A 26,052-nucleotide genomic window follows, 5' to 3' on the forward strand; every position below is an offset into this window, starting at 1 on the left:
GGGACAGACCACTGAATTCAGGTTTCAAAAAAAGACTCCGTTCTCAGGAGGGTCTCAAAGACTCCAATCACTCTAAAAATTCACAAATTGGGTCTTTATCCTTCCTAACTCCTCTGGCCTTCCGCTTGCAGATGACTTCACTGCCAAGCCATCTGTTAATTCCAGTGATTAGTACCAAGCTATCAGAATAGTTTACAGAGGAGGGAAATTAAGCACCCTTTAAAAAAATATTTTTCAAAAACATTCTCTTCCTCTCCTCTTCATAAGTTGTTGACAGGAAATTCGCCAAAAATGAAGACGACGAAGAGTCAGTTACAGCATCTTATTTCAGCCCCTGGACACAAGTATTCTTGCCTACTTAATTTAAGAGGTTTCACTGATTCTAGCTGACCTACAAGGATCAGGACCAAAGATTTTCCCTACCTTTTAATTGGGAAATTCCGCCCCCCCCCCCCGCCCCAAAGACCCTTTCCAATTTCTTTGTTGGGTTTCATCAAGTCCCCCCAAGTTACAGCCCCTCAGGCACCCAAACTAGATGATTCTATCACTGTCCCGCCACGGAAAACAGGTCCTCCTTCCCCCTGGACCCTGCAAAAACAAAAACAAAAACCAAAACCATGTACACAGCTGCATGCATTCACGAGCACACTGGTGCACACACACACACACACACACACACACACACACACACGCACAGACATGGCGAGGTCAGCTCCCTCACTTAGAAGCCAGCCCTGATCTCTCCATGCGGGGCCTGCCAGGTCAAAGGATGGGAGAAAGCTATTTGTCCATGGTGGACGACCTAGGCCCATCGTCAGGCTCCTATGAAGTCACGGTACTTTTCTTCAAACACCCAACACTCAGAGAGCCTGCCACTCCTCTGTGAAATGCCGGTATGAGCAAGTGGTGGCAAAAAAAATCCCAAGCCCCTTTGATTTCCAGGAGGTATTTATTTTCGTGCACTCGCCACCCTCCAACTCAACGGTGTCCAGCACGACCTGTCCAGCCCGCGCTTCCTGCTTTACCCAACCAGCCATCCCTGTTCACACTCTGACACTTCAGTGAGGGACAAGGGGTGATTAATACTCCCTGGGCAAACGCTCAGCCCACATCCCGCAGGCTCACACCTGCTCTTAACGGACATCCACCATGTTCTTCCTAATTGCACGGGAGGGAGCCCTCTGAAAACGGGCACCAGTGACCCAGGCCTCTGGCTCAATCCACTTCTCAAATAATAAACACGAAAGCATTTGTCACCACTCTGGGCTATCGCTGGGACATCATAATACCTCTGTGTGGGCTACGTCCCCGGGGGGGGGGGTGGATCTTAAATATGAATGGCCCCTCATTTCTTAGCTCCCCATTTAGACTTTGTTTCTGACGGGGTGTGTGTGTGTGTGTGTGTGTGTGTGTGTGTGTGTATGTGTGTTTACCCATCATTCATTGTGCCCCAGTTTTTTCTGAAGCTTTGGTATGAAAAGCTCACGCCAAGATAAGAAGTATACAGAAGTGGGATTTCTCCCAACATGGAGAGAGTCTCAAGATCCCCTCCGGGAGCCCATATGGATAGGAACAGACCCTTCCCCCTGAGGATGAGAGAAGCTTTTAAAGGGAAGGAGGAGTAAAAGGGACAATAAAAGGTCAGACGCTTCCCAACTGGTGTCCCTGCTCACACTGGGGCCCCCAGGGTCACCATGAGCACCCCGGGTACGTGTGCAAATTAGGAGGAGGTGCCCATTTCCGCTGGTGGACTGTGACAGGGAGGGAGAGGGGAGCCGGGGCTCCCTGCTTTGGTCTGACAGCCCCACAGAGTGCAAGGCTGGGCAAACCGGGCAGCTGCTGGCACAGTCCCCGGGCCCTACGCAGCGGGCTTGCCCGCGCCCTCCCCAGCCTGCCCCTGGGCTTCTCCCTAAAGAGGCGCCGATGGGTCCCCTGGCCCGACACACCGTCCTGGTATTGAAGCCACTTGGAGCCGCTTGGACGACTGTTCCCCCAAGTGGGGAACAGGCCCGACCGCTGGCGGGCTGCACGACTCCCTCTTAACGACTACGCGCCAGTTTGGTTTACAAAAGAACGTTCCTGCCTCAACTCTTCGCACACAATGAGAGTACACTTGACGTGCGCCCCTCGACACCGAATGTCCACACGTGCCACTCCTTTTTTTTCACCTAGAAACACATTTTAAGGTCGCTTCCATTGGCTCACAGACGGGGGGGGGGGGGGAATCGTAGAAGCCAAGCGGTTCAACGATGGCCCCCAAAATGGTACGTCCGAGTCCTAACTGCCAAACACGTGACTGTGACCTGACTCGGACAGAGTCTTTGCGGGTATAATTAAATTGAGACTCTTGAGTGAGATCATCCTGGATTTGGGAGCGGCCCTAAACCCCACAACAGGTATACTTACAGGGGGAAGACACGGGCGGCGGTGGGGTGGGGAACCTGATCCACAGAAACACAGGGGAGAAGCCCAGGTGTCGACAGAAGCAGAGGCTGGACAGACACAGCCAGGGGACGCCTGAGCCGCCAGAAGCTGGAAGAGGCAGGAAGGCTCCTCCCCTACAGCCTTTGGAGAGAGTGTGAGGCAACCGGCCTCCACAACCGTGAGAAAGGTAATCTTTGTTGTTTTAAACCACCAAGTTTGTGGCGATTTTTTCAGGTGGTGCCCAAGTGAGGCACCGCCCCAGTGACCGTCTCCGGCCTCCCACCGGGGCCCGGTGCGCATCCGGGCTGTCTGCCCTCTCCGGAGTCCGCGTTCTTGCCCCCGAGCCCATCCTCACCACCCGCCAGTCCAGAAAGCTTCTGTTCTACTCTCCCTACATCTGCGTTTCCGGACGAAACCCCTCGTCTCTCAAGAAAACTCCCCCAACGCTGACCTTGTCCTGTGCAGACAACGAAAACACCTATCACCACATGCCCCACGCTCACTGGGCGCTCAGCCCACGCCGGTTTTTACGGAGGTAGGCTTGTCGTGCCTGGCAGATAATGACAAGCGGCATTTATCAGCCACCGTGGGGGCGGCACGGTGCCCAGTGGATCCTCGTGTGGAGCCACTGGGTAGGTACAGCCTTCGTCGACGGCCTAGCTGTGCGGGCACAGACCCCCAGTGTGATCTGAGCGAAGGGCGAACAGCTAGTGTATGTGTCGTCACCCGTCACCACAGCAGGGACCGCTGTCCTCTTCAGGGCAGGGTGCGCTCGCTGCTCAGCAGCATAAACGTGGCCCCAGATGTGAGTCTCCCGCGGCAGCCCGGTTTCGCTGTCTTTAAGGTGCTGGGAGACAGCTGGTGGGAACGTTCTGCAGTTTGGGATAACTGGCAGAGTTCCGGGGGGTTCTGGTGGGTTCTGCAGGGGGGGGGGCGGGTACCACACAACCAAATCCCTCCAGGCAGTTCCCCGGGCTGCATTGATGGAGGAGGAAAGTAATGGAGTTGGGGATGTGGACATCCACTGGAAGAAAGGGTAAAGCTGGGCAACCCGAGGCATTCCGCCTACCGCCCCGCCCCCGCCCCCTCCCAGCCTCTCCCACGTGATTTTAACCCTTGATGTTCCATAGCAAAGACAACGTATTTCCCGGCCAACCGGTGGAACAAATACTTACCTCGATTTAAATTCTCACCAAGAAAAAAAAAAAAATTCTCACCAAGAAACAAGCCACAAGGAACCCTTGTCCTGGCCTACGGGAGAGGGCTTTGGGGCCTGGGGGATGGGGGGGGGGGGGGGGGAGGGAGAGGAGAGGAGCACAAAAGAGCCACCCGCCTGCAGGGGGCACTGGTGCTACACAAAGATGGAGGGGGAGGTGCCCCAGCCAACTCTCCCCAGGGACCAAAACCTCAGCCATCAGACACAGCCCAGGGTCAGCCCTTGAGCCAAAGAGACAATAACCAGCCACAAAAGGATGGTAATTCAGTCACTGCTGGCCAGATGGGACCCTGCAACCTTTCCACAGACGACCTTCATTTTTCCCAGTCGACACCTTGCAAACAAGACTAAGGCCAGGCGCGTTATTGCTGGGGAGGGGGAGAGAGGAGGGGGAACGGAGGTCCAGAGAAGCTGAGTGATTTGCCCTGATTGCCCAGTGATTACGGCTTAAAATAGTCCTTTTTCCAGGAAGCACCGCCCAGTAGTTCATCCTTGGTTTGTTTCTGGGCATGACGAGGCACCTCTGACGGCTTGCGTGTGAGCAGCTCTCGTGCGTCGTCGCCGCTCGTCTTTCTAGTTCACACGGACGCGCAAGCCCCCGTGGACCCACCGCAGAGAATCGAGTGGACTTCCGTCTCAAAGACGGGGTCCCCAAGAGTTCTGACTCACGTTTTCGAGGTCCCGGGAGAATCTGCCCGCAGCGCAGGGCCCCGCACACCTGGCCAGCACTGAAGGATGTGTGCCCACTTCTCAATATCTCAATGTTCTCCCCGCTACTTTGGGGTCACGGTGACTATCCCCCAGTTGTCACACTTGAGTCCTCACACCTTCAGGGCTCTCAAGGGCACAGCTGGCTGGTTGCTGCCCACCCTGCATCCCCAGCATCTGATGAGGGGCCTGGGCCCTTGCTGTGCCCAGTTGGGACTCACCTCCAAGGAGAACATTACCTGCCGTTTCTGAAGAAGGCTTCCTGGGGGTCCTGCGTGGGCCCAGCCCCTCGAGTGGGGGGAGGTGGCGGTCTTTCCTCAGCACTCTGGGTGGCCTGTGCAGGCCGCCTCCTCTCAGCTGAATGCGGCTCTGTAAGAAACCCCCTCTGCGCCTGTGGGACAGAGAAGCACACGTGTGGTGAACGGTCTTGAGAACGTGTGCCCAGGAGCCCACGCACAGACACTGATAAAGGCGACGTTCAGACAATGGACCCCAAGTCCCCGTGGGGCGCCCGGGAGAACACAAGGCCTCCACCTCTGAGCAGCCTGTCAGCTCGGAAACTCCTCGTCCTTCCTCCCACCGTCTCCCCCCTTATGACACGGGGCTAGATTGTCGTAGGGACTAAATGAGATAGTGCTTACGAAATGCTTTCCATGTGACTTAGCACAGAGCAAACGCTCAGCGAAGGTTAGCGGCTGTGTAATTAAACACCGAATCACATGGGCTTGACTGCTTAACAGGCAAGCTTCTCAATACAATTCCCTGCAATGACGGAAACGTTCTAGAATCTGCACTGACCATAGAGTGGCCACGCACCACGGGCGGCTACTGAGCATTTGAAATGTAGTTAGTGTTTCTGAGGAACTCACGTTTACATTTTATTTCATTTTACTGAATTTAAATCGCCACGTGTGGCGAACGGCTACTGCCTTGGACACCGTGGGCTCAGAGGGTCCACTTTGGAAACATGGGCATCGGAGACTTGCCACGCGGAGAAGCCCTTCCAGTGGTCTCATCCCCAGAAACAGTATTCACATCCCAGTGGGAGGACACGACAAGGGTTGAGAAAGAAAATACTAGGCCTTACACTTATTTGTATCCAGACTTTCTTGGATCTACAGCTGTACGCCCTTTTTAATATACATAATACATTAGTGGAGTAAAACGAACATGTAATTCCTAGGTAAACAATCGAGCATTTATTAGGATATGCAACCAAAAGCATACCAGCGAGCTGGTCTCATGCCACCATTTTGCAGGCGAAAGAACCAAGACGCAGAGCAGCTGCCGTGTCGCCCTATGACACGCAAGACCACGTAGCCAAGTGGGGCCAGACCCTTGATCCGGTGGCCCGCACCGTTTCGCCCAGGCCGCCATCAGCGGTCAGCTCTTCGAAAAGACCTTCGCACTGCCTCTCCCTGCCCACTTAAGTAACAAGGACAGCCTCTCTTTTACAAGCCCCAGTTCACAAGAACCCTACTCCCAGACACTCTTCAGTCTGGGGCGAAGGTGAGGCGACCTGCTTGGCCATCTTCCTTTCTCATCTGTCTGAGCCGCTGCCAGCTTCCAGCTGCAATCCCCTCATCATCAGCGCCGCTCACAGAATTTTAAGTAAGATCTGCAGAATGCTGTATTCTCTTAGGAGCTGACTTTTATGGCACCGACCATGAGAAAGTGACTTTTTGTTCGTCTTTCTGCAGTCTACGCGTTTGGGAGAGGCTCGGCTACCTCCCTGGCCTTGGACAGGAGCTGTCATCCCCCAGGGGGCCCTGCCTTGTTCTCTGAAGCAGTCGCCCCCGCTTGTCAAGACCACAGGTTCCTGAAAGAGCTATCTGAGCCAGGGTGGGGAGCTAATCACAAGCCCCAGAACCAGTCAGGGCTCCTGCTGGGCCCAGACAGAGAGTGATTTCAAAGTGTAGAGACAAAGGGAGGGAGGAGGGTGGGGCGATGCGGGGAGAATTCTTCTCTGTGTGCTGTGGGTCACCTTTACCCCAAGCCAGTGGGTGACTGCCACAAGCCTTCAGGCGTTAAGAAAGGCACAGTTTGAACTGCAGAGAGGTTTTGCTTTTGGAAAACGGCCTAGTGAGGGACTGCAGTCAATGAAAATAACTAGGAGACTGAAGAGTCCCAGCCCCTGAACCCAGCTCTCATTAAGGTGGAATCTGGGCCCCCTTTGGCCCTCATGGGGGACTGCCTTTGGAGCAGTATTTGATTTGGTCACGGTCACGGGTCTGCTTCTCCCGCCCCTGGGCTCTCTCAGAACGTTCTGCGTGCAGCCCCTCGTGGAGCGCCGTCCTCTGGGCACGGACACACCGGGTGTGGCGGGGGGGGGGGGGGGGGTGGGGGCAAGCCTGCACCATCACCCAGGCCTCCTGCAGTTTAGCAGATGCCACGAGTGCCCGTCTCGACCGCCTCCCCCCACCGCTCCAGATGCTGGGGTGTTGGCTGCTGGTGACTCACATCTACCCCCTTCTCGAGAGGACTGCCCTTGGCTGACGGGAGCCATCTTGCCTAGAGAAACCTGGGAGAGCTTGCACACACCCCAGGAAGGGCCCCTGGCCACTGGCAGCTGCAGGGGGTGATAGCTCGGCCCCTGTGTCCCGTGGTGGCCACTCTCTAGGGCATTCCACACTCCAGAGCTCCCCGTGGGATCAGGCAGGACTGGACACTCAATGCCACACCCCGCTGAGTCCTTCCCTTGCCCTGGTCTGCTTCTCTCACTCCTGAGAGCCCTCCCTCCGCAATCACCTGTCCAGGAACGCCCATCTCGGGCTCTGCTTCTAGGGAGCCCGACCCCAGACACATGATTCGCATGTTTCCCGTCTCCTCTAACCCCCATTTGCCTATTTTCCCCCCAGAGACGCTCACGCAGATACGTCTGACAAACATCCTTGGATACGCGAGGATCCTTATAAATACGTGGTGTCACTTCTGCGCGTGACATTGTCCCACAAAGCCATGCTTTTTCTCACTGTGGTTTCATTCAAGGCTACCTTTTTACATCCTATCTAGGTTTCTGTATTTACGTCTAATTTGCTGTTAGCTGACCTGTAGAGTGGTTTAGAGGGTTTTTAATAAGCTGCCACTTAAGGTCCAGATTTTAAATTGAATTCCTATATTCAGTGTACCCTCTGCCCTCTTGGTCTCTCCAGAGGTCTGCCGTCAAGAGCCACCATTACTGACACACGAGATCGGCACAACGTTTTTGTTTATAGGCCTCATGGAAAACTGCTCAGAAAAAAAAAGCCTTCTTGCCCCGCATCCGCTCCAGTGGGGACACCGGTGCCTGGTTGGCCAAGGTCAAGAGCTCAGGGGACACCAGTTTTAACTAGAGTTCAGTGAGAAGCTCTCCAAAGGAGGCAGGGTGAGGTTTTTGAGGCCGGCTGAAAGCCACCGGCCACCCTGCCTCCTCCAACCACACTCTCCCCACCCCACACACACTCGCTGCCCCTTTGATCAGCCAAGTCTGAGGGGCGGAAGGCGGATCCGAGGAGAGGGTCTTACACGTTCATCCCGGGGGGTGGGGGGAACATGTGCTGTCATATCATCCCTTTCGTTTCATCCCACAGGAAACGAAGCAAAGCGACCGGAAGTGGAGGCAAGCAGACCTCAGCGTCCCGCTAAGCAGAACACTGTGGTCAAAGCTTCCGGGGCCTTGGTGACTGTGACAGAGGGTCTCAGCCAGGTGTGGTGGCAGCCACCACACCTCGTTTGTGTCTCCACCTCACCTCAGAGACCGTGCCATCACTCCTGAGAGCCCTACCTCGTTGACTAAGGAAACTCGGTCGGGACTGAAGTGAGCAGGCCCCCGCCTCGGACAAATAAACGCCCGCTTTACAAGGAAAAATGTCATTCTCGGCGCCCGGTTTTCTCTCCGCCCCGCACCTTCGATGACTCACATGTACCTTGGGGTCTGCAGTGCACGCCTCCCCCAGATGACCCCCAATGCCTTCCTCGCTCACGCCGACCCACTCGGGACTTGACAGCTCATTGTTCCGTTCGGCAGAAGCTTCACAGAACAAGCGTTTCGTGCTTCATACGGCCCTGGCCACGGTTACAAATTAATCAATAAAATCCAATTCCATGGTCCAGCACTCGCTTTGGGCACGGCGGAGGCGCGGTCTGTGGGCACTCTGGATCTCTATGCCTCTGGTTAATGTCAGGGCAATTAGGCATCCAAGTACGAACTTGCTACATTTTTCCATTTCCACTCTGAAAACAGATCCTGCATTTTCTAATCTCTCTCCTTTCGCTCATGGACTTTCCTTAATGAAAACAACCTCTTCCATTACAGTGTGGTATTTGAAGTAGGGAACAAACGAAGACACAAATGACATCTAATGGAGGACCCAGAAATGAACTGCAGGTAGGAGTGGGAAGTGAAAATACAGCAAATAGGTGAGAAAAAAAAAGGGGGGGGGATCAATCCGGAGGTCTGCAAGCTTTTTGTATCAAGGTCCAGATAGTAAATATTTTAGATTTTGCCGACCACATACCATCTCCACCACATATTCTTTACATATGTAACCTTTTAAAAATGTAAAAGCCACGTCTAGCTCTCAAGGGCATACAAAAACACGTCAAAAGTCGAGTTTGACCCATGGTCCGTAGTTCTCTATGTGGACAAAAGTAAAAATAAATCCTTCCTTACATTGATATGTATACAGAGAGAACACAGGGGAATATCTTTCTGTGTTTGTGACACCGGGAGAGTGAGCGTAAGGAAAGACCTCTTAGACAAGACCAAAAAGCAATGCTCATAAAGGACAAGGCAGTTCCACCTGACTAGTATCAACATATTCACGTTCTCGATGATGAAAAGAAGTCCACTTGCAACAGTGCAGCTGGCGAGTTACTCTGGCTGACTACTACCACACTCACCTTTACACTGAAAACAAGTAAAAATGCAGATAGAAGTATAAAAATGTTCAAAACTTTATATTTAAAGTTCAAAACCCAAGTGAAAACTGAAACCTACAAAGAGAGTTTTCATCTTGAGAGCATTTGCCAAACAAACCAGGTGAGCTTGATCTTGTGTTTGTTTTTGGTTTTTTTTTTGTTTTTAACATTTATTTATTTTTGAGACACAGAGAGACAGAGCATGAACGGGGGAGGGGCAGAGAGAGAGGGAGACACAGAATCGGAAACAGGCTCCAGGCTCTGAGCCATCAGCCCAGAGCCCGACACGGGGCTCGAACTCATGGACCGTGAGATCGTGACCTGAGCTGAAGTCGGACGCTTAACCGACTGAGCCACCCAGGCGCCCCTTGATCTTGTGTTTTTATGGTCTGCAGAAGGGGGGCGGTAGAGGGAGCAGGATTCAAACCCAAACCCAGAACCTACCCTGGGGACCCTAGAGGCACCCAACATCTGTACTCCTGCAAAAACTGAGACCTCAGAGGGCCGTACCCTTGATACAAGGGCGAATTAGAAATAAACACCCTATCCCCACCACCTTCCCCGGGGGACACTGAAAACCTCCACTCTTATCACTAAGTGACTAAGTGAAGGGGGCAAAAGTCTCTTCCGTTAATTTTATAACAATAAGATGGTCTTTTCATGGGTTTGCAATCTGAATTCACACTACACATGACATAAAAAAGCCTAAAACTAAGAATTTTACTTAAAGTAGTGCCAAGTACATGCCTTCAGGCACCCAGTGGGTGGGTGGGGGGGAGGGGGGGGTATTACTGGAGAAACCTACCTCCAACCCAAGTCCCAAAGTTCCAGAAATCTCAGCTCACCATCAAAAATCCAAAAACAAATAAGGAAATAAGTTCCTGCAAGTGAGAATTAATACCTAAAACAGAGTCAGACGTGCCACAACTTTCTATACTGGCGTTATCAGATGTAAAAAATTAAGTGTGTTTTTAGAAAAGGTTGAAAATAAGAGCAAAGATTATAGAACTTAAAAAAAAAACCCTAAAATTCATATGGAACCATAAGAGACTCCAAATAACCAGAGCAATCTTGAGCAAGAACAAAAGAGCAGGCAGCATCACACTTACTGATTTTAAAATATATTACAAAGCTACAGTCATAAAAATATTATGGCACTGGCATAAAAATGGATATATCAACTAATGGAACATAACAGAATGCGATAAAGAGCCCAGAAATAAACCCACACGTCTATTGTAAGCTGATTTTCAACAAAAGCGGCAAGAACATACAATGGGAAAATGAGTCTCTTCACAAAATGGGGCCAGGAAAACTGGACGTCCACATGCAAAACAGTGAAATCGGACCCTTACTTTATATCATACACAAAAATCCAATCAAAATGGTTTAAAGACTTAAACTGCAACTGTAACACTCTTAAAAGAAAAACAAAGGGGGAAATCTTGATACTGGCCTTGGCAATGATTTCTTGGATGTGATATCAAAGGCAACAAAAACAAAAATCACCAGCTGGGACCACATCAAACTAAAAAGCTTCTGCACAGCAAAGAAAACCATCAACAAAATGAAAAGGCAACCTACAGAATGGGAGAAAATATTTGCAAACCATATATTTGAGAAGAGGTTAATACCCAAAATATATAAGGACCTTCTGCAACTCAATGGCAAAAAAAAAAAAAAAAAAAAAAAAAAATGCCCGACTTAAAAACAACAGGTAAACAGCCTGTTACGTATGTCAACCACAGCCTGGGTGACTCAGTCAGTTAAGCTCAGGTCATGATCTCACAGCTCATGAGTTCAAGCGCTGTGTCGTGCTGTATGCTGACAGCTCAGAACCTGGAACCTGCTTTTGGATGCTGTGTCTCCCTCTCTTTCTGCCCCTCCCCCACTTGCACTCTGTGTGTTTCTCTCTCTCAAAAATAAATAAACATTAAAAAAACTTTTTTTAAATGGGTAAAATATGAGTAGACCTTTCTCCATAGAAAATCCAGAAATGTCAGAAGACATACGAAAAGGTGCTCAATATCACTGATCATCAGGGAAATGCAGATCAAAACCACAATGAAAGATCACCTCACACCTGCTGTCTATTATCAAAAAAAATAATAAAAATAAAAGATAGTAAGTATTGACAAGGATGTGGAGAAAAAGGAATCCTTGTACTATGTTGGCGGGAATTAGTACATCCACCATGGAAAGCAGTACAGAGGTTCCTCAGAAAATTAACACTAGAACTACCCCATGACCCAGCAAACACTCTTGGGTGTATACCCAAACAAACTGAAATGAGGACCTCAGAGAGGTAACTGCACATGCCTGTTCACCGCAGTACTGTTTACAACAGCCAAGATATGGAACCACGCCAAATGTCCATCAATGGATGAATGGATAAAGAAGGTGTGGTATACACAATGGAATATTCCTCAGCCTTAAAGAAACAAGGAAGTCTTGCCATTTGCTGCAACACGGATGAACTTGAAAGATGCTATGCAAAGTAACGTAAGCCAGATACAGAAGAATAAATAGTACATGACCCCAAGTATTTCAGAAATCTAACACAGTCAAACTGATCAAAACAGAAAGGAGAGTGGTGGCTGCCAGGGATTGGAGGAAGGGGGAATCAAGGAGGTGCTGATCAAAGGGTACACAGTTTCACTGTGTGAAAGATGAATGAATCCTAGGGAACTACCGTATGCCACAGGGCACATAGTCAACAATGCTGGATTATGTACTTAAAAATTTAAGAAGGTAGATCGTATGTCAATGTTCTTACCCCCCCCAAAAAGGAAAGAAACTTCTAGAAATTACAGATAAGTTAAAGACATCATATGTGGGCATGGTTTCAGGGTGTACACTTATCTTCAAACTCATCAACATGTATACATTAAATATGTCAAGCTTTTACATATGTCAATCAAAGCTCAGTAAAGAAAAGACTAGAGAGCAAGAGACTATAAAAAACGATCAAGCAGGTCTGAAAAATAATTAAGTGGAACTTCTTGGAAATAAAGCATAATATACACTAACAATTAAATTTAACACTCGACAGATCAGTAAAAGTTGGGGGACAGGGGGACAATTAACAGGCTGTTGCAATAGTCCAGGGACTTTTTCTTCTGACCAAGATGGTTTAACAGCAGCAAGATTATCCTCCCCCCCCCCAAAAAAACAGGCAAATGAATAAAACAATGGTTTTTGAGACATGAGTCAAGTAATGAAGGCGGCATCCCCTGAGAGCAGAGAAACTAATGAGGCGAACTTTGTAACTGCTCAGCTTACTGGCGAAGACATTTACCAGGTTCAGCACCATCTGCTGAAAAGACTGTACTTTCCTCCCCGAATTGCCTTTGAACCTTTGCTGAAAATCAATTGACCAAATACATGGGGCCTATTTCTATACTCTCTAACCCGTTCCATTGATCTATTTGTCCACTATGATGCAAATACCATTCTGCCTTGGATATCTTAGCTTCACAGTGAGTCTTCAAGTCAGGCGGTGTAGTCCTGACAGTGTGGTGCTGCCTCAAAACAGACAGACGAACACATAGTACTGAAACAATTACACGTCCACGTGCAAAGACAAGAGATTTCCCCTGTTTGTCACATGACACAGAAGAATTAAATGAAAATGGGCGGCAGGCTTGAGTGTTAAACCTAAAAGTAGAAAACATTAGAAGAAAACCCTCTGTGGTCATGGATTAGGCAAAGATTTTTGTAGCGATGACACCAAAAGCATAATCCAGAAAGAATGGTAGGTGGACTTCATCAAAATTAAAAATATATGCTCTTCGAGAGACACTGTTCAGAGAGTTAAAAAAAAAAAAAAGGGGGGGGGGTGCACCTGGGTGGCTCAGTCGGTTTTAAGTGTCCGACCTCAGCTCAGGTCATGATCTCACAGTTTGTGAGTTCGAGCCCCACATAGGGCTCTGTACTAACAGCATGGAGCCTGGAGCCTGCCTCCCGATTCTGTGTCTCCTCCTCTCTCTGCCCCTCCCATGCTCATGCTCTGTCTCTCAATAATAAATAAATGTCAAAAAAAATTAAAAAAAAAAAAAACAAGGCACAGACTGGAAGAAAATATTTACAAGTCACATATCTGATGCAGGACTTACAACCAGAATATGTAAAGAATTCTCAAAACTCAACAATAAGAAAACAACCCATTTTTATGATGGCCAAAGGACTCGGACAGATACTTCACCGAAGAAGAAACATGGAAGACAAGCCCGTGAAAAGATGCTCGATGTCTTAGTCAGGAGGGAAGTGCAAATTCCAGCTTGCGAGACGCCGCCACGCATCTAGTAAAATGACTGAAGTGAAAAACAGGGCCACACGAAGGGTCGGCAAGGTCGTGGAAACACGGGAAGTTTCACGTGGCTAGTGAGAGTGTGAAATAACATGGCCGCTTTGGAGAATATTTTGGCAGCTTACCATGAATCACACATCTCCCGTATGAGCTAGACAGTCCGCTCTTCGATATCACTCAAGGGAATGTAAAGTGTACATCCATACAGGTAAGAGTCTGTTCCTTTGACTTTTTTCTTCTTTGTTTGTTCATTTCGGGGGGGGGGGGGGAGTGATGGTGAAACAGGTGCAGGGGATAAAGGGCACTCTTACCCTGATGAGCACCGAGTAACGTATAAAGTGGGGAACGAGTAGACTGTATACCTGAAACTAATATAATACGGTGTTAATTATACTTGAACAACAACAAAAATAACCAGCTCAAAATTTTAAAAAGTGAAGTATAGATCCACAAAGACCTGCGTATGGGTATTTATAGTTTTTATTTGTCACAGCCTCAAACTGAAACAAACCATGAATGTCTACCGACAAGGAAATGTATCAACTGTGACATATCCACTAGATGGCTTAGTACGTAGGGATAAGAAGGAACGAATTGATACACATGACGTGGATGAACCTCAAAATCATCGTGCTGAGTGAAAAAAAAGTCAGCCCCCCCATCCCCCCCACACACAAAAAAGAGCATATATTGTGTGATTCCGTTCCTATAAAATTTTAGAAGAAGGGAACTACTCCATGGTTCCAGAAAGCACATCAGGGGCTGTCTGGGGAGGGGAGGGTGGCCAGAGGGAAGACGCATGGAAATTTGAGGGATTTTTGATACATTCATTATTCTGATTGTGTTGTTGGCTTTCAGAGGTGTATACACACATCAAAACTTATTAAATTTTACACTTTAAATATGCATAACATTGAAATTCAATATACCTTAATAGAGCTTAAAAAAATAACTTAGGGGGTTGAGAAAATTCATAAAATTTTAAAGACAGCATCTAAATTTTCACACAGAAAGACAAGGTTATTGAAAACAGAGGTTAAGACACGTAAAAGAGAAGATCTAAGATACATTATTTCAGGGTTCCAGAAAGAGAAGACAGAGAACAGGGTAGAGACAATGTTTGAAGAATGAAGGCAGAGAATTTTCTAGGTAGACATCAATCCACAGATCACAAAAGCCCAAGGGACTCCTAATGGAATAAATAATAGTAACATATACCTTTATACATCAAAGTAAAACAATGGAACACCAGAGATTAAAAGATCTTAAAAGTAGCCAGAGATAAGAGACCAGAGAGGAGTACACCAATAGCTGACTTCTCCGCCACGAAATGGAAGCCAAAAGACAGTGCATGAGATCTCTGATGTACGGAGAGCAAATGACTGTCAACCTGAGGTTGTACGCCCAGAAAAAACAGTTTTCAACAAGGATGAAATACATGTACTTTCAGATTAATGAGAACTGAGATTTTTCTGCTCTAAAGGAAGTTTTCAGAAATATGTTTCAGACGGAAGAACGGTCCCAGAAGATCTGATATGTGAGAATGAAGGGGCAAGACGTTTGCAATTATGTGGGTAAAACATATATAAATGGGCTTTTATTTTTTTTATTTTTTTTTTTCAACATTTATTTATTTTTCGGACAGAGAGAGACAGAGCATGAACGGGGGAGGGGCAGAGAGAGAGGGAGACACAGAATCCGAAGCAGGCTCCAGGCTCCGAGCCATCAGCCCAGAGCCCGACGCGGGGCTCGAACTCACGGACCGTGAGATCGTGACCTGGCTGAAGTCGGACGCTTAACCGACTGCGCCACCCAGGCGCCCCTAAATGGGCTTTTAAAAGACAGAGAATAGATGTGGGAAAATGTCTGCAGTGCGTGTAATGGCAAAGCACACGTACAAACCTAGGATATACACAGAATCCTACAAAGTCTGGATGCGCAAACCATAAAAGCAAGCTAATAACAAACATCAGTAGGAATATGGGAGCAGAGCCAACCTTCACTTACACCTGGAGGAAATGTAAATTGACACACCCACTCTGGAGAGTGATTCAGTGAAAACGCGTGAAGTTGAAAATGTGATTACCTTATAACCCAACAATTCCACTTTGGGGTGTACTCTTGGAAAACTTCTTGCATTGTGCTTAAGGAGGCATGCATAGACATTCATTCGCTGCAAAGTTAGCAAAAAAAAAAATATTTGCAAACCATTTAAATGCCCACAAATAGGGGAACGGACAATAAAATGTGTCATACTCGTGCAAGGGAGCACGCTACAGCACTTACAATGAATGAATTTGGTCCAACATGGCTGGATCTTCAAAAACACAACACTGAGTTATAAAGCGAACTGAAGAATGATGAATTCGGTATGATGTTTATACACACCCCCAAGGGGCGCTTGGGTGGCTCAGTCAGTTAAGCATCTGACTTCAGCTCAGGTCATGGTCTTGTAGTTCATGAGTTCGAGCCCTGCATTGGGCTCTGTGCTGACAGCTCAGAGTCTGGAGCCTGCTTCCGATTCTGTGTCTCCCTCTCTCTCTGCCCCCCCCCCCCCGCTCATGCTCTGTCTCTGTCTCAGAAATAAACATTAAAAAATTTTTTTTAAATAAACGTTAAAAAAATATAAAGACACAAAATCATATATATTATTAGTGTATACACCGATTTGTAAAGTATGAAGACACAGATCGAAACAATCAGTGCCAAATATGTAAACCTACATAATTATCTTGTTTTGTTTCATTTTACATAATATATAGTATACAAACTAATATTTTATTTTTTAGAGGCTCAGAAACAAATATGACAAAATATTAATATTTGTTAATTCTGGATCATTACCTAGCAGTCTGTTATATATTTTTCTGAACTTTTCTGCATTTTCAAATGTTTAAAAAAAAAAAAAAAAAGGAGTAAAAGAGAACAGATACTCTGCGACACGCATTCCACCATTTGCTGTGACTTAGGGCCAATGGGGACTCCCTGCTACAGTGTTTCATTTTCTGGTGAAACGTAAGACAACTGAAGTAAAATGGGAGAGTGAATGAGAAAACAGACCCCTTTCCTGAGAACCCGCGAGCGAACGAACGACAGACATTCACGTACACCCACGTACGTGAGCGGGTAGACACGTACGTCCCCGGATGCATACGTGCATATATACGGTCATACACATGTGGCTGGACAGACAGATGGACAGGTGGACGGTGTGGAATAATGACCCCACCCTAAAAGATGCCCATATGCTAATCCCCAGAGCTGTGACTAGGTTACCTTCCGTGGTAAAAGGGACTTTGTGAATGTGATTAAGGGCACAGACCCCATGATGACGAGGACGTCCTGGATTAGCCAGGTAAACCCAGCCTAACCACGTGAGTCCTTAAAAATGAAAGAGAGGCAGAAGGTCAGAGAAATGAAGCTGGACAGGAAGGAGCAGGCGCCTGAAGGGTGAAAAGGGACCCAGCCCGCCCTTGCCGGTTCAGGACACACACGAGGGGCCACCAGCCACGGGGCAAAATTCTGCCAACAACGCAAATGAGTAGGAAGCCCATTCTCCACGGGAGCCTCCAGAAGGAACCCGGCCCTGCTGGCACCTTGATCTTGTCAGGTGACCCCCTTAATGAGCTCTGACCTACAGAACTTTGAAATAATACACTGGGGTTGTTTAAAAATGCATCTACGTTAAACTGGTGGTTTCTTACAGCAGCAACAGAGATAGACGGTAGCCAGGTAGGTGGGTAGGTAGACAGCCCAAGCAACCCTTCATCAAATTAGTTTTTCCGTTTGGTTATCTGCAAAGTAAGTGTATGCAAATCCTATGTTACTATTAACTTCTGTTACAAATTCACCCTAAGTTACTATGCGAGAGATGGACAGATTTCAACACGTTGAAGACAAAACACGAGCTCTGTGCATGGCTTCCAGAACAGTGAGCTGAAGCACCTCTGGGCACCACCTTTCAGCCTTTTCCCCGCACCAGCACTGAGAGCGAGCGCCGATCCGTGTCTCTGAAGCTGGACCAAATACGAAGGAGAAGCAGCACATTTCTCCAAAAAGCTCTATCATCTAACTATGCCACCCACCACCAGAAAATGGATTGAGTTTGACACCTCACGCGAGTCAAACGAATTGGTCGTCTCCTTTATCAAATCTTTGCAGGCCAAGTGCCATTGAACCAGTGGCTTCATAAGAAACTGCCTTTAGAAGGAACTTTCTTAGAAGGCCAGCATCATGTTCCCCTCCGAACACCTCCCCAGACATGTGTGTCCTTCACTAAGAGGACCGTTCATCATGAATGATCTGATGCAAGGCACTGGGTCAGAAAACTCAACTGGTTGCAACTCTAATTCCATTAGCTGGGTGAGCCGGGGAAAGCTGGGCCGGGCAGACACAGCCTGGGGTGATCCTGTAGGTCACACCTTTGTGTAATCCTCTCCTCTTGAGGATTTGCTGATGCAATTGTAGTTTCTATCAAAAGGTAGATTATCCTGGGTGGGCCTGACCTAATCAGGCAAGCCCTTCAAAAGCTCTAGAAGTCAGAGACAAGGCACTAGAGGCACATTCTATCTCCACTGCTGGTCTTTAAGAAACAAGCTACCACAATGGGCACCTGGGTGGCTGAGCCAGTTAAGCATCTCTTAGTTTCAGCTCAGGTCATGATCTCACGGTCTGGGAGTTCGAGCCCCGCATCGGGCTCTGTGCCGACAGTGCGGAGCCTGCTTGGGATTCTCTCTCTCCCTCTCTCTCTGCCCCTCCCCCACTCACATGGTGTTTCTCTCAGACAAATAAACAAACTTAAAAAAAAAAAAAGCAGCAAGAAGCTATCATGAATTCTATGCCTCAAAAAAATGAATTCTGCCAACAGGCTGTGAAGGCAATGAAACCAGATGACGGGAGGGGGAACCACCGAAGTACAGAGGTCGAGGAGGTCCCACTGTGATAGCGAGGTCTTGCCTGAGAGGAGGGGGAGCCAGCTATGTGAACAGCCACAGGTGAGCTCTGCAGGAGGAGGTGGGGGGGGGGGGGTCTGCAAGTGCCAAGCCCCGAAGCTGACATGAACTCAGGACAGTTGTAAGCCAAAAAAGGCACAAACGACAAATGAATCACGGTTGCCCAATAAATGCTCAATGGACATAAAAATTTCAGTGGCCCCATTCTCACTTCACCCAGTCAGGGGCTCCGGGACAGAGCTGCCCAGTCTGAATTCAGACCCCTCCTGGTTCTACACTGGGGCCAATGCCCCCTCGCCTTGCCACCCACGGGCTCTTGCCGAGAAGCTCGCTGGCTGGGGAGGCGGTCTTCTGCCCCCCCTCCACCAGGCCGCACGTTAAGACCAAGGTTTGCACACTCGAACGTCACACGACAGGGAGAGGTGGGGCCTGAGCAAGCTGGGGAGCACGGGCGCTGCCCACGAGGCGGTCACTCTCAGCTCCCGCCAGCCGCTGCCATGCAAGAAGGAGGGCCTGGCGTCCCCAGGGCTTCAGATGTTTCAAGACAAGCTGCAAATCCAGATTTTTCTGTGAACTCTCCTGGTATTTATCTGGCTACTAAGAGCCAAGACTTTTAGATACGGTCAGGCCTAAGAAGATTCCCACACAGGCCATGTGCGGCCCAGGAGGTGCTGGGACACCTCTCCGGGCCTCCCAGGGCGTGGGCCTGGCACCAGCAGCCGCGCTGGGAAGGGTTCCTGCACGGCCTCCACCTGCGGCACCCGGCACCTGGCAGGTACACGGTGCTGAGCTGTTGCATTGGGTGGGGTCCCGGGAGGCGGGAGTGGCTAACAGGCACGCACGCTCGGCCCTCTCCCCACGACTCCCGGGCCCGTGACTGACACCCAGAAACAGCCTTGGCGGCTGTCACTCCGTGTAACCTAGCGCTCCTTCCAGGTCAGTCCAACGTGGCAGAGAGTGACTGCCTCGTGGGCAGCGCCCGTGCTCCCCAGCTTGCTCACGCTGGAGGGACGAGGCCACATGCCAGTGTCCCTGTGCTCCCAGAATCCACGGGCAGCTACTCTTCGGTCTGGCTAGCGTTCATTCGGTCTGAAAAGGGCACCCAAATATTCCCCGAGGGAGCCATCCCTCCCCCACTCTGCACGGTTCAGGGGTGCGGGGTAGGGCCGGATGTCCCCGTGACACAGAGCAATCCTTCTTTCGTTTGGCAACGAACAGGTGGGCTGAAACGTGGCTTGGGGCAACACTAGCATGGCTCTTCCACGAGTGCTCCCTGGGCCGGCACCCTTAGCATCACCTGGGAGCCCGTGGGAAACGCGAGCTCAGGCCCCAGACCGGAGGACTGTGACTCAGCATCACAAGAAAACCCAGAAAACTCCAGGTGACTGTCAGGCCCACCACAGACTGTGGAGCGTGGAGCAACCAGGCTCTGGGGGAAGACTTGCTGATTCACATCTGGGTCCGTGAGGCCACATCTGGCCACCTGATCTGTCTGCGTCTCGGGCTCCTCGGGAGGAAAATGGGGCGGGGTCATGACACGGCACCCGGGGCACAGCAAGCCCTTAGCTGTGTCAGCCCTGGACACGCAGGCCTGGCAGACAGCTGAGCCGGGGCCCCCTCTCCAGGCACGTCCAGAAGACGTGTCTTCTCCAGCCGCCGAGGTTCTGAGCAGCTGCAGGGAAGAATTCGGACCCTGCCCGGCCTCTTGAAGAGTATCTCGGGTTTGGGTCAAATACTGACAATGGGGGCAGAAGGTGGGAGCCTTCCAGGGAGGGGAGAATAGGGGGCCAAGACGTGGCGGGGGATTTGGGAAAGCAGCCGGGACCTGGGTTCAGAGTGTGAATTTGAGAATGGGAGAGGGGGAGGAGGCTCAAAGTCACCGTGAGTGGGACAGGAGGCCATGGGAAAAATCAGACAACAGCTTCTCGGGTGGCACGGAGGGGCTGGGGCCTGGCTAAAGAGGGGCCTTTCCCCCTTGTCCACAGTGGTTAGAGGGTTTGGAGCAAAGGGGCAAGACCATCAAAGAACGGTGTGATGAAAGAGTGTATTAGTAAAAACCTGTGCGTCCCATTTGCTGTCAGGAGATGCTGTGTGCGCACACACATCACAGGGAAAAGTCTGGAAGGGAGCGCCCCACGCACTGGTGGCGTTACCCCGAGCACGAGGACTAGGATGCTTTATCATCTCCTCTTTGCTCGTCTGTATTTCCCAATTTTTCTGCAAAGGACACGCACCGCTTGCATAAATAAAAAAAGCAATAAAAGCTGTAAATAATTAATGCACTCTCTCCTCAGGACTTAAGCCAGTGGATGTGTTTTCAACTCAGTTATTTCAAATATTTATTGGACTCCTGGCCTTAGAATGTTTGGCCCTCCAAAGAAACACACCATCCGATCGGGGGCAGGGGGACTGTGCAGATGGGCTGATGGAGAACCAACTGATTCCTTTACCCACGGACCTCCAGACCCTCACTCCCACACACAAGCCCTTCCTCTGGAACACACGGACAGCTCTGGAACCCCGCGAAGGTCTTCCCGGGAGTTAGTGGAACCGCCCCTTGTAGTTCCAGATACGCAGGGCACGTGTGAGACGGACAGTGGGTCACACACCCTACCTTCTGGGGCGGACGCTCAGCCTCTTCTGTTTGCCACTCCCCCGAAACAGCTTTGCCCTCCTCCAAGGCGGTCCTTTCTTCCATTCAGGCTCAGACACCCGCTCCTGGGACGCCATCCCTGAGGCCACTGGGCAGAAGAGCTGAAAATACCCGGCACGTTGGCATCATACTGCTGAGAGCCCTACAGTGCTGACTGGAGGCCCAGGGGACACCGTGGCCAGCCCTGCCCCCACCCCCAACTCCATCCATCTCTCTAGGAACCCCTGCATCCCGTGCCTAATTGCCTGGTGGAGGAAGGCAGGCCAAACTGGGTCTTGGACCCAGCACATTCTTTATTAATCGCCATTCTCGGGATCAAGAGCAGCCTGTGGGGCTCTGGAGTCCAGGCACTGTTCGGCACGGCTACGCCAGAACCGAGGCTTCAGGATACTCTCCGGCTGCCCTGGCCCAAGATATCTCAGAGCAGGACATAACCCAGACATATGGATGCGCTCTTAAGTTGGGACCACACACCTACCACTTAGGTAACAGGTGGACACTCTGCAGCACTCAGCCCCCTTCCCTTTTAGCCACTGCTCCCAGGAAACTCAGACGCAAGTTGAATCTGATCATGGTAATTGTTTCCTCAGTCCCCAGTACGGTAACTTTATTTTTTTTTAAGTAATCTCTACATCCAATGTGGGGCTTAAACTCACAGCCCCAAGATCGAGAGTCACATGCTCTACCGCCTGAACCAGCCAGGCACCCCAACAACTCTCTCCTTTTAAGAGATGGGGTTTCACCTGGAATCTATCTCTCGGTAAGAGTTTCTGGTTTATACTCTTAGGTTACCCAGAGAACTCTCTCCTCGGCAGGGTTTCATTTCACTTTTTGCTGCTGTTACCAGGAAGCTCAGAGTAAAATTTAAGGTCTAGTGATGAAAAGTATCTCATCCAGGGTCCTGGGTGCAGTAATTCTTTCCCTTGACATTTCTGTTTCCATGAGTCTGTTTTCTTTTGTGTTGCATTGTTCAGCCCTTGTCCTGTCTTGCCCCGTATGTGACAGCTCAGCCTCCTCTGGGAGCAGACGGCAGGTGTTACAAGGCCGGCTTCCCGCTCCCTCTCCTTCACTACAAGCGCCGCCTGCCAAGCACGCTCCCCCAGCCCCAGGGCCCTGGGCAAGGGGGTCGGGGGGGTGTTACCTTTGCTGTCCGCACCTGCCCTCCTTCTCCCAGGGCCGTCCTCGTCCGTCCTCCCACCACCACCCTGCTCAGGGGCCGGGCATCTGGACCCTCGTCCCGGGTGCTGCCACCGAGGAAGTGCAGAGCCAAGTAGACAGAGGCGGTCGTTTCCTTCTGCTCTGTGGGCAGAGGCAGGCTTCGGCTCAGGCAACACCACGTGAGTCGGGGCTCAGCCCTCAAGGATGGGAAGGGGCCCTGGGCCCTGGTGCTCCTCAGGGTTTCTGAGTGGGTACACGAGGCCAGCTGGGGCCAGCCCGGGGACGCGGGGGCCGTGAGGAAGCAGCAGCAGGAACTGAGCCCGGCCAGAGGCCCTGAGGGGGGGTTTTCCGGGGCATTCTCGGGAGGTCCGCCCAACTCCCTGCCGAGGGCACAGGGACTCAGGACACCCCCAGAGGGCCTGGCCCCCGCTGAAGTACTACCCACGCAGAGGTGTCGGGGCTCAGGGGTCCCACTCTTCTGGGTGGCACACGCTGGGGTGGGCAGGAAGGAGGTCGTCTCCCTGGAGGCACCGGAGGATGAGCCAGGGGACGGCCCTGCAGCTGGGGGGTCGGCATCCAAGTCTGGCTTCTCCTCTCCCTGCACCCCCTTTCTCCTGCCCCAGTGCCTGGACCAGCCGGGATCCTCCTCGAAGGTGTCTGCTCCACCGGAGGCCAAGCCCGTGGCTGGGCAGGGCGGCAGGCAGGTCCCCAGCCCTGGCCCAACAACGGAGGGCTGTTCCTCCGGCCACCTTCTCCTGCAGAGAGGGTCCTGGCCTCGTCTGGGACCCTGGGCGGTGGGAGGTGGGGGGCAGGCCTCACCCTGAGGCAGCCTGAGCAGGTACTTGGGGGGAAAGGCAGTGTCTGCCGGGGCAGTGAGGACGCCGGGGGCCGGGGGCTGCGTGGCCAGCTGGGGGTGACGTCCAGGGGACACAGCTGCAGGACACGGGTCCTGCAGGACCTGCCTCAGGGCCACAGATGGAATAGCAGAGGAGACGCCACAAACTTCCGACGGCTTTGCTGGCTCCCCAGCCCTGCCCCCCGCCACGCCATCAGCACTCCCGCGCGGCTCTCCCGGCCTGTCCCCAGGATCACCGTCCTGGTTGTGAGATGGCGGGGAGGTGGCCTGCCCGGGGCCACTCGGGGTCTCCCCTTCTGCCCCCACGGGCTCTGGCGGCTCCTGGCAGCTCAGCTTCTCGACCTTCAGCTTCTTTCTCTCCGATGGGAGCTTGTCCTCTGAAGGCTGGGGCTCCCCAGTGCCACCGCTGGGTTGCCTCGACACCGTTGGGGCCTGCTGGCAGGTCTCCTTGCCGCCCCCACCACGGGCGCCTCCTTCCAGGTTAGGGTCTGCCGAAACCGGCATGGGAGCCTCTAGGTTACCTCCCTTGAGGGGACCAGGTGCTACGGGCCGCTGAGTCCCCAGCTCCAGCCTCCCATTTGGAGGAAGCAGAGGGCTCTTGCTGCCCGAACAGGGGGGTTCTCTGCAGCTGAGGGTGGAGGGTAAGGTGGCCCTGTTCACCCTGGGCTGGTCCCTGCCTCCTGCTCTGGCCGCCGTCTCCCCCTCCGTGGCTGGATCCATCACCGGGAAGCCCTCCTGGGCCAGTGGACGTCCCCAAGGCCCCGGCTGGGTCCCCACAGACACATCTCCACGGACAGGGGTCCGCCCGCCCTGCGATGGGGCTGTGCCCTCATCCCCTGCCACCTCTTCCTGGAGAGGACGACCTAGCTCTGTCCCACTCCCCACCGTCCCCTCCCGTGCCTTCTTGCCTCCGTGGTAGCTGGTTTTCATTTTCTGGTAGATTCTCTTGAATGTCTCTTTCCCATACACCTGCCACTTGTCCTGGGAGAACATCTTCAGCGGCCTCTGGCCGCACTTCTTCCCTGCTGCTCCGCCCCTGCTGGCCGCCCCCTCCCCCGCAGCCGCTCTGCTTCCGTCCAGGTCCTCTGTGGGGGCCGGGCCGTCTCCGGTGAGGGGACACGGCAGGTCCTCCACGGCCGCCTGTCTGACCAGGGCCCGGGGGTGACCGCCGGGGACGTCCGCCGGCCGGGCAGGGGCGGGCCTGGGGCTCAGAGGCTTCTGCCTCCGGGGACCGGCGTCCCGCGGGTCCGGCGGCTCCTGCCACATTCCCGTGCCCTCGACGAAGGGCAGCGAGTTGCTCCTGGTGATGGGCACGCACGCCACGGTGGAGGAGAGCTGGGTGGGGACGGAGTGGAAGAAGACTGGGCGCGCCTTGTCGGGGGGCGTGAAGGTAGAGCGGGCCGGGCCCAGGGCGGCGGGCTTCCTACGGCCGGAGGGCAGCGCCCGGATGTCGAAGTGGAAGGAGTCCTTGTAGGTGTAGGGCATGGGCAGGTCGATGCTGCCCTGCTTGCACAGGACTGTCTTACGGGGCCGCACGTTGTCCAGCTGGGAGTCGTCCACCACGGCCTGGTTGTGAGAGATGAGCCAGGCGATGCGCTGTTCCAGCTGCCTCTCCAGCCGCGGGCCCGGGGCCGCCTCCCCCTCCGACAGGCCACGCGGGGGGCTGCCGGGGGCCGGCGGCTGCTCCGCGCTGTCCGAGCGGGACAGGTAGCCCGAGTCCGTGCTCTCACACTTCCTCAGCCGGCCCTCCGAGGCCCTGACGTCCCGGGCTTTCTCCGAGGACGGCGCCGCCTGCTGCCGCGGGGCGCACGGCAGGCCGGCGGTCGGGGACGGCCGCTCGGGCGACTTCCGCCTCAGCTGGGTGCCGCCGGCCAGGGTGCGCGCGGGGGAGTCCACGGGGGTCTCTCTGTCGGCTGGTGCGGACCCCGGACGGGGAACGGCTTCCAACTTCACACCCAGGGTCTTAGCAACAGAAGACGGGTGCGTGGCTGGCACCGGGCAGCGCCCGGCACCCTGGGCGCCTGGAGAGAGGGGCCTCCCGGATCGGCTCTGGCTCCGGCCGTCCCCTGCGCCCGCTGCCCTGCAGCTCTCTCCGGCCCCGGCCCCCTCCTCCGGGAGGCTGCCGCCCCCTCCCTCAGACTCCGAAGACAGCCGGGAGTGGTTGAGGTGCGTCTGGGTGCGCCTGTGCTTGTACAGGTTGCTCTGGGTCTTAAAGGCGATGCCGCAGGTGGCACACGGGAAGGGCCTCTCGCCCGTGTGGGACCGGATGTGCTTCTCCAGAACGCTGGGCTTCAGGCAGTCGCGGCCACAGTGTGGGCAGAGGTACTTGCCGGCGTTCCGTACCTTCCCCGGGCTGCCCAGCGTGGGCCCCAGGCCCGGCGACAGGACGGGCAGCGCGCCCACGATGTTCACGGTGAGGGTCGGGGCCGCCGGCTTCCCCGCCTGGGCGGGGCCGGGGCCTTCGGGCTGCAGCAGGGGGCTGAGGATAAAGGGTCCGCCGCCCCCGTCCAGGCTGCCCGTCACCAGGGGGGCACGTGGCTGGAGGCCCCCCGGGGGCCCCGTGTGGTACAGCGGGATGGGCAGGGCCTTCAGGAACACGGCGGGGGCCAGACCCTGCTCCGGTGACAGAATCACGGGGCCCAGGGTCAGGTGAGGCGAGACCTGCCCACCTGAGGCTCCTGGGTGTCCAGGGGCAGGAGCTGGCTGGTCCCGGGCAGGCGAGGCAGGGCGAGTGAGGTCTGGCACCTCCATGCTGCATCATCCGGGTGGCCCAGGATGCCTGGCGACCTGTGGGCAACAACCAAACTTTACCATGGTACCTCTCTTCTCTGATGGTGCAGTAAACTCTTCCCTGCCCCCACCAGGCATGCCGTCGCC

The 26,052-nt window shown here is 52.7% G+C and overlaps 1 protein-coding gene across 7 annotated transcripts in view; it reads right to left on the minus strand.

Annotated features, from left to right (window-relative positions):
* ZNF831 (zinc finger protein 831) overlaps nucleotides 1-26,052 on the minus strand; it is a 111,487-nt gene that overhangs the window by 43,050 nt on the left and 42,385 nt on the right. For 6 of the 7 annotated variants that reach the window (XM_045053429.1, XM_023251056.2, XM_019826291.3 and 3 more), the window contains 3 exons: nucleotides 22,303-25,962; nucleotides 21,123-21,262; nucleotides 4,588-4,739 (listed from right to left, as the gene is read on the minus strand). In XM_045053429.1, the coding sequence (XP_044909364.1) occupies nucleotides 4,588-4,739; nucleotides 21,123-21,262; nucleotides 22,303-25,926 (3,916 nt within the window). In that variant the 5' untranslated portion in view covers nucleotides 25,927-25,962. The remainder of the gene's footprint in view (nucleotides 1-4,587; nucleotides 4,740-21,122; nucleotides 21,263-22,302; nucleotides 25,963-26,052) is intronic. The other variant, XM_019826290.3, reaches the window with a different exon arrangement.

This window comes from Felis catus, chromosome A3 (assembly GCF_018350175.1).
Source record: "Felis catus isolate Fca126 chromosome A3, F.catus_Fca126_mat1.0, whole genome shotgun sequence".
NCBI classification, from domain to species: Eukaryota; Metazoa; Chordata; class Mammalia; order Carnivora; family Felidae; genus Felis; species Felis catus.